The sequence below is a fragment of the Lactuca serriola genome, chromosome 8, assembly GCF_051521515.1.
Source record: "Lactuca serriola cultivar US96UC23 chromosome 8, Lser_US96UC23_V15, whole genome shotgun sequence".
In the NCBI taxonomy this organism is placed as follows: Eukaryota; Viridiplantae; Streptophyta; class Magnoliopsida; order Asterales; family Asteraceae; genus Lactuca; species Lactuca serriola.
The window spans coordinates 115944795-115952992 of NC_136415.1; the positions used below are offsets into that span (position 1 = coordinate 115944795).

Below are 8198 nucleotides of genomic sequence, written 5' to 3' on the forward strand. Positions count from 1 at the left end.
AAAAAAACAACAACAATCCTCCTCCTCCTCCTCCTCTAACTCAAAACTCAAACTTCTCTCTAATGCCGGTTCTTAATAAGGAGAAAGTCAAGGAGGATGGGTCCAACTATCTTGATTGGATCAGGACCTTGAGGATCACGTTAAGATATGAAAACAAAGGGTATGTTCTCGACGAAGATGTTCCCATACTTGGAGAGAACCCTGCCCCAAAAGAAGTTACTGCCTATAACAAGCATTACGATGAATCAACAAAATTGGCTTGCCTTATGTTAGCGACCATGGCTTCTGGTCTCCAGAAGAACTTTGAAACATGGGGTGCATTTGACATAAACCAACAACTCGAGGAGATGTTCCAAGAGCAAGCTAGGCAAGAACTATTTGAGACCGTCAAGTCCCTCATGGCATGTAAACTACAAGAGGGAGCTTCTGTGTGTGCGCATGTCCAAAAGATGAAGTCGTACATAGACAGACTTGGGAATCTAGGTGTCAAGCAGCCTAAGGAGTTGGCCATAGACATGGTTTTGAACTCGCTTACTATTTCATATTCGTAGTTCATCATGAACTTCAATATGAATGGCCTTGACAAGACCTTGATGGAGTTGCATGGCATGCTCAAAACTGCTAAAGCGAGCATGAAGAAGCCCAACAACTCTAACCCTACTACTCCCATACTGGCTATTGATCGTGGTTCTGCTAAAAGGAAAAGGGCGCCTCAACCCAAAGAAAAGGGTAAGGGTAAGGTCGGACAGTCTGAACTTGCTCCCAAGAAAAGGGCTCAAGCTGAAATAGCTCCTTCTACTGATCCGAGTGAAGCTATTTGTTTTTACTGCCAGGTAAAGGGACATTGGAAGCGTAGCTGCCCTAAATACCTCGAGAACGTTAAGAAGGGCAAAGTCAATGTGGCTAGCACCTCAGGTATGTTCATGATAGAACTCCATAACACATATATTTCTAGTTCTTGGATTCTTGATACAGGGTGTGGTACTCACATTTGCTCTGATATGCAGGGACTAAGACAAAGTAAGAAGTTGAAACATGGTGAGCTCAACCTAATCATGGGAAACAGGCACAAGTCGGCTGTTACAAGGATTGGGAACTATGAGCTCATGCTTACTGGTGGTGTTTATCTTAGTTTATTAAATTGTTGCTACTCGCCTGATATGGCACGAAACAATATTTCCTTTCATGCAATTTATAAGGATGGTTTTCGTTTTTCTTTTGATAATGATAATGGTGACATTTTGGTTTATAAGAATGGTTGTTTTATTTTTAAAGCTAGTCCTTTTAAAGGTGTGTATGAAAGTATTGTTGTGATGGTGATGTTTGATAATAATGAATGTTGGTTCGTCTAATAGTGAATTAGATAAATCATGTTTGTGGCATTGTCGACTTGGCTATATAAACAAGAAACGCATTGCCAATATCCAATCTGATGGAATCTTGGAATCATTCGACCTCAAATCGGATGATGTATGCGAATCTTGCTTACTTGGCAAGATGACAAAGCGCCATTCACAAGCAACTATGAAAGAGGCAAAGATTTATTGGACCTCATCCACATAGATGTTTGTGCACCCTTCAAATCTGCCACAAGACATGGAGAAAGATACTTCGTGACTTTTACTGATGATTTTAGTAGATATGGAGATATCTATCTAATCAAGCATAAGTCAGAAACGTTTGAGGTGTTCAAAGAGTTTCAAAATGAAGTAGAGAACTAATTGGGCAGAAAGATCAAGATGCTCCGATCCAGCAGGGGTGGAGAATATTTAAGTCTTGAATTCTACGATCATCTAAAGAATTGTGGAATAGTTTCACAAGTATCTCCTCCCAGAACACCGCAGTTGAATGGTGTGGCTGAAAGGAGAAATCGAACTTTGTTTGACATGGTTCGATCTATGATGAGTCGAGCTACAATTCCAATATCCTTTTGGGGGTATGCCTTAGAGACAGCCGCCCATATCCTAAACCTCATACCTACTACGAAGTTGCTAAAACACCCTCTGAAATGTGGAGTGGGACACGTCCTTCTCTAGCATATATAAAGGTTTGGGGATGCAAAGCTTTTGTTCTTCGCGAGGCGAATGAAAAGCTCGAACCCCGGTCAGAGAAGTGTTACTTCATTGGTTATCCACAAAAGCCGTTTGGATACTTGTTCTACAAGCCTTCGGAAAACAAAGTGTTTGTTGCTCGAAGGGGATTCTTCCTTGAGAGGGATCTCATTTCAAAAGAGGACAGTGGGAGCCACATAGACCTTGAAGAGCTTCAAGAGACAAATGAAGAAGAACCTTTAGTAGACACTAGCACTCAACCTGAGGTGCCACAACCCATTGAGGAACCTCAACCTGGGGCTGAGCAACCTGTTGAGCAAAATGATATATCTCCACCTCCCCTTTGCAGATCCAATAGAGTTCGTTATCCTCCTCAGTTCTATGGTTTCCATGTGAGCACAAAAGGAGACGTATTGATTAGTGATTGTACACTGGTTGATATGGATGAACCATCCAACTATAAGGAAGCGATGGAAGGCACTGCGGCTGCCAAGTGGAAGGAAAGCATGGAGAGCGAGATTCAGTCTATGCGTGACAACCAAGTTTGGAATTTGGTTAATCCTGCACCTGGCACTAAAATTGTTGGGTGCAAGTGGATCTTCAAGAAGAATACATGCATGGATGGGAATGTGCACACGTTCAAGGCTAGGTTGGTAGCAAAGGGTTACAATCAAACTCAAGGAATTGATTATGAGGAAACCTTTTCACTAGTAGCCAAGATTAAGTCTATTAGGATATTACTTGCCATAGCGGCTTTTCATGATTATGAAGTATAGCAAATGGATGTGAAGACCACTTTCCTTAATGGAACACTCACATAGGAAGTGTACATGGCACAGCCTGAAGGTTTCATAGATCCAAAATATCCAAATAGAGTTTTTAAGCTTGAAAAGTCCATATATGGACTAAAACAAGCATCTCTCAGCTGGAACCTTTGATTTTATGAAAAGATCAAGGAGTTTGGTTTTTCAAGAAGTGGAGGAGAGTCCTGCGTATATATCAAAGCTAGTGGGAGTGATGTAGTCTTCCTAGTGTTGTATGTGGATGACATACTCCTTATAGGAAATGATATCCCGACGTTGCAAGGTGTCAAGACGTGGCTTGGGAGTTGTTTCGCTATGAAAGATCTAGGAGAAGCTGCATACATACTTGGTATAAGGATCTATAGAGATAGATCAAAACGTCTAATAGGACTGAGCCAAAGTACATACTTGGATAAGATCTTGAAGAAATTCAAGATGCAGGACTCCAAGAAAGGTTATCTACCAATGCAACATGGCACGGAATTGAGTAAGACTCAATGTCCTAGTTCTAGTGATGAACAAGAAAGAATTATTCGATTCATGTATGCTTCTGCTATAGGATCGATCATGTATGTCATGACATGTACTCGTCCTGACGTCTCATTTGCTTTGAGCATGGTGAGTCGTTTTCAGGACAACCCAGGAGAAAGTCATTGGACGGCAGTAAAAAACATTTTGAAATACCTAAGAAGAACAAAGGATATGTTCTTGGTATATGGGGGTAAGGAAGAGTTGAGAGTCACAGGTTATACAGATGCCAGTTTCCAGACTGATAGGGACAACTCATGTTCGCAGTCGGGATGGGTATTCTTGCTTAATGGAGGAGCAGTCACTTGGAAAAGTTCCAAGCAGTCAACAGTGGCAGACTCTATGTGCGAGTCAGAGTATATAGTGGCTAGTGAAGCTGCGAAAGAAGCTACATGGCTGAAGAATTTCATTGATGATCTTGGTGTCGTTCCGAGCATCAAGGATCCCTTGGAAATCTTCTGTGACATTGAGGGTGCAATCGCTTTGACTAAAGAACCCAAATACCATGGTAACTCAAGACATATACTTAGAAAGTTCCACTATGTGAGACATTGAGTCTAGGATGGGGATATTGTCGTGAGCAGAGTGTCTTCGGAGGAGTATCCAACCGATCCGTTCACTACACCATTATCAAGGATCAAGCATGATAGTCATACTAGATCTATAGGCATTAAATTTGCTGAAGATATGGTGTAATTGTTTAGCTGTTTAGTTTGATAAAATATTGAAACATTTAGCAGTATGAATTTGTAATTTAATTGGTGTTTATTTTGTGGAGACTTAATAAAGTTCCGGTGTTGCTATTATTTCTATTAATTTAATACTGTGTTTCACTTTTGCATGTTTAGAACCCACTTCCCAAATATTAATTTACTCAAACCTCCACAGTCGGTCATTCTCTTGGAAGTAAGTAGTGATTCAAGACTGTCATGAGTGTTGGTGGATTGACCATTTTTTATTGAGCATGACATAGTGATTGTGTCAACACTTATTAGTACTTAATAGTGATTTAAGTATTGGATCGACCGGCACTTAGAGATTACTTCATGGATTGAGTCACGAGTAAGTCTAAGATGATAATATCTTTTGTTCTTCAAACCGAGATACATGTGGGGATTTGCTCTAAGATTATGTTATGCATTGGTATACTCCAACGCTATCCGTAACTGGTGGCTATAACGGGTGTATTCATATGTGACATGATGAAATAGACAAAGACTATGTAGTCAAATTTTATTCATCCCTTCTGCCTTAATAGGAGAAGCGATATCTATGGGCCCCTTGATTATTTGGTGCTGACATCTTAAAAGCCTGGTCGGGTGATGACTAGAATTGATGTGTTCGATTTAGTAGTCAAATGTAGTCATCACAAATCTATATCGAGAAACATAATATTGAATTTCGAGATTGACCATTATCCATGTCTCGAATTCATACAGATATCATGAGGATGAAGGAATAGTTGATCGCTTATCTGAGGGTTGAAGCTGATTAGATCAGAGTTCGGCAGATGCATTGGATGGCATACTCTCTGTTGATTATTAGATGGATATCAGACCATATATAGTTGCTGACTTGTCCAAATGGGAGACTGTTGGAAGTGTGTCCAAGGTCATTAACTAATTGGTGATATTTCTAATAATAGCAGGGTCCTCTTAGGTTGCCCTCAAGACTAAAAATTGAGTAGAATAATTAATAGGAGTAATTAGTTTATTAATTATTATGGTTTAATAATTAATTAGAAACTAATTAGAAAACAATTTGGGAATTAATTAACAGTTTAATTAATAGAAGGGTTTAATGTGAATTAATCAATAGTTGGTTAATCAGGGAACATTCCAGAACCCTAGAAGGAAGGGGGTTGGACGAAAATTCCCTTTGGATAAAGGGAATTTCGTTCATAGCCTATCCCATCCCACATGGGTGGAAGGATAAAACCCTAGGAGGTATCCAAGGCTATAAATAGATCCTTAGGGATTCATTCCTCCTTGCTCATTCTGGCTTAAGTATTCGCCGCCTTCTTTCTCCCTCATTGTGGAAGAACTTTCTTTTAATTCATCCCTCCTAGTTTAATATTTGTTTCTACTCTTTTGATTTCATTGGGTGTGAACCAAGAGAGGGATTCTAGTTTGGATCCTTATCATCCAAACAAGGTGGCACGCACAAGGAGTCAAGCTCTAAGATCATTGGTTGTTAAAGAGGTTAGTATTCTTCCTTGTATTTTCGGATTTCATAGGGTAGAAGTAATAGTGCCATATATCCATAAAGTGCATGTACACTTAGGTAAATCATTTTGTTGTTTCGATTCTTCCGCTGCCTAGTTATAGAGTGTATTTGATGCATGTATTACCCAACAAGAAGTTGATTGGGCAACCAACTTCAGGGTCGGTATGTGTATTCTTACATGGGTTTTGAGCGATAAAGGAGGGAGTTTCATATGGTCGTCAATGTGTTATGAGCCATTAACGATTCCTCCTGTAAAACCGTGAATTTCAAAATAATTTTTCGCATAATATAAAAACATTTTCATTTATTTTTCATAAAAACATCAATGTTTTAAGACTCCAATCCATATCATACAAAATCCCAAGATCACATATCATAAAAATCCCATGCGTGTGTACAGATCAAGTCGGCGCCTTCCCACGGTCATCACTAGTACCTGAAACAAGCAACACTAACACTGTAAGCACAAAGCTTAGTGAGTTCCCCCAAAATACCACACATAACACATATTAGCCACTCGAGGTTATAACTCTGTGGGTCCGTAGACCCTGCTCTGTGAACCCACTGGTTCTAACTCTATGAACCTTCCGGTTCCAACTCTATAAACATGCACAGCATAAATCACATAGAAATATTGCAGTACAACACATAACATACATATAGCATACAAATACTCTATCACATAACTCTGATTACCTACTCAAGGTAAAGTATAGTGAGAAGACTCACCTCGTATATCTCGATAACTCGCGAATCCTGGAAATCGCTCGTGCTCGATCCTCTGAGCTATAATCCTCCTATAACATCATATATCTCTAATTAACACTTTTACCACTAAGGTTGACTACCCCTATCAAGTCAAAACTGGTCAAATCTGGTCAACAGTCAACGGTCAACTTTGACCGGACTCGGCGAGTGCACTAGGGCGATTCGGCGAGTCTATACATGTTCACTGACTCCCTAGGATCCTCTCCTGACACGTCGAGTACACCCCCAACTCGACGAGTCCCACCTGGCATGAATCGCGGGGCCACCACGACTCAACTCGCCGAGTTTCAAGAACAACTCGGCGAGTTCCAGCTCGACTCAGTCCACCTGTCAACCCTCTCTAACTCTCCCTGACTCACTGAGTCAACCCTTAACTCGGCAAGACCACTCGCTGAGTGGTTAAGGACAATCTTCATGCTACTCACCGAGTCTATTCTTCGGACTCGACGAGTCCATGCCATGCATCAACTCAATCTTGCTTCTGAGGTCAGATCCGCTCCAACAACTCATAGATCTGGCCCTCCTAAGCACATTCATCACGTAAAGTCACGGTCTTGGCTACCATGTGATGCCTACAAGGCTTCTTTTGAAGAAATGGCCTCTAAAATGGCAACCTAAGTCTCCAACTCAAAAGGAAAGACATAAAGCATGGCATTTGGGACTCTCTGGACCTACTAAGGTCCAGATCTAGGTACCATATCCCCATGGGACCTCTCACACTCCAAATACAAGGCAAACAAGGCATTAAGAAACCCTAGATTTGACCATATCAACAAAAACACGAGAATAATCTCTGAATGATACCTCAAGTAGCTTCCTCTGTCGAAATGGAAGTAGATCCAAGCTCCCCAACTCTCCTAGCTTGACTTTCCCCTTCCTTTCTTGCAAACACACACAAAATTGGTGAATAATGGCCTCTTATCTCACTCACAAGAACTCTCAGCTGTTTTGGTGCTCTCAAGGTCAAGGTAGCCGTAATGAAGAGCCATAAGGTCCTTTAAATAGGGCTTAGGACCGGGAAATTAGGGTTTCATTAAACAGCACGGACTCGCCGAGTCCACTCCTTGGACTCGCCGAGTCCAGGCGCGAACCCGCGTCCAGAACCGCGATCCTACTCGGCGAGTTTGAGCTTCAACTCGCCGAGTCCCCTCACAAAACACCAAAAATATATGAATAAAAGATACCTGGAAATCCGGGCTGTTACACCTCCGGGTTTCCATTGAAAGTTGGAATATTCCAAAGTTACGAGTTGTGTGAGGGGAAGATCAGTTATGAGATTATGATGGGATGCATTATCGTATTTGTGTATAATGTCGTAAGTAGGGGATTAGTGGTTGAGACAGGACATCATGATGTTTTGTGATGCTGTGCCGAGGCATCCGGGTATAATGCCCTGAATTTCGAATTATTTTTTAGTCTTGAGCTTGAGACGGAAAGTAGTGTATCAAGTATCTACGGTTCCAGTGGGAGCCCTTTGGTTATTGACATAAAGTGGGATTATTTAAGAATGTGGATTGTTGCATAGAGAGGGTGTTGTGATGCTGCAGGGAGCCATAGTAGTCACTAGTCAGAGAGAGGGTGTTGTGATGCTACGGGGAGCCATAATACTCACTAGTCAGCGAAAGGGTGTTGTGATACTACGGGGAGTCGTAGTACTCAATAGTCAGAGAGAGGGTGTTGTGATGCTACGGGGAGCCATATTACTCACTAGTCAGCGAGATGGTGTTGTGATTCTACGTGGAGCCGTAGTATTCATTAGGCACCAAGAGAATGGTGTGATATTGTGGGGAGTCGTAGTATTCACTACTCAGCAAGAGAATGT

General features: G+C 41.3%; 1 protein-coding gene across 1 annotated transcript; it reads left to right on the forward strand.

Annotated features, from left to right (window-relative positions):
- The first annotated feature begins 569 nt into the window (after positions 1-569).
- LOC145067320 (uncharacterized) lies at positions 570-1352 on the forward strand. Its single transcript, XM_079014486.1, has 3 exons — positions 570-915; positions 976-1131; positions 1276-1352. The coding sequence occupies exons 1-3, from the start codon at positions 570-572 to the stop codon at positions 1350-1352; spliced, it is 579 nt and encodes a 192-aa protein (XP_078870612.1).
- Positions 1353-8198: the final 6846 nt, after the last annotated feature.

What these genes read in the sequence shown, in the direction of transcription:
- LOC145067320 (XM_079014486.1), top strand. Translation starts at nt 570, where the DNA reads ATGAATGGCCTTGACAAGACCTTGATGGAGTTGCATGGCATGCTCAAA. An exon ending in CAATGTGGCTAGCACCTCAG is followed by an intron (nt 916 to 975) that starts GTATGTTCATGA and finishes TTCTTGATACAG; the next exon opens with GGTGTGGTACTCACATTTGC. An exon ending in TACTGGTGGTGTTTATCTTA is followed by an intron (nt 1,132 to 1,275) that starts GTTTATTAAATT and finishes TTATTTTTAAAG; the next exon opens with CTAGTCCTTTTAAAGGTGTG.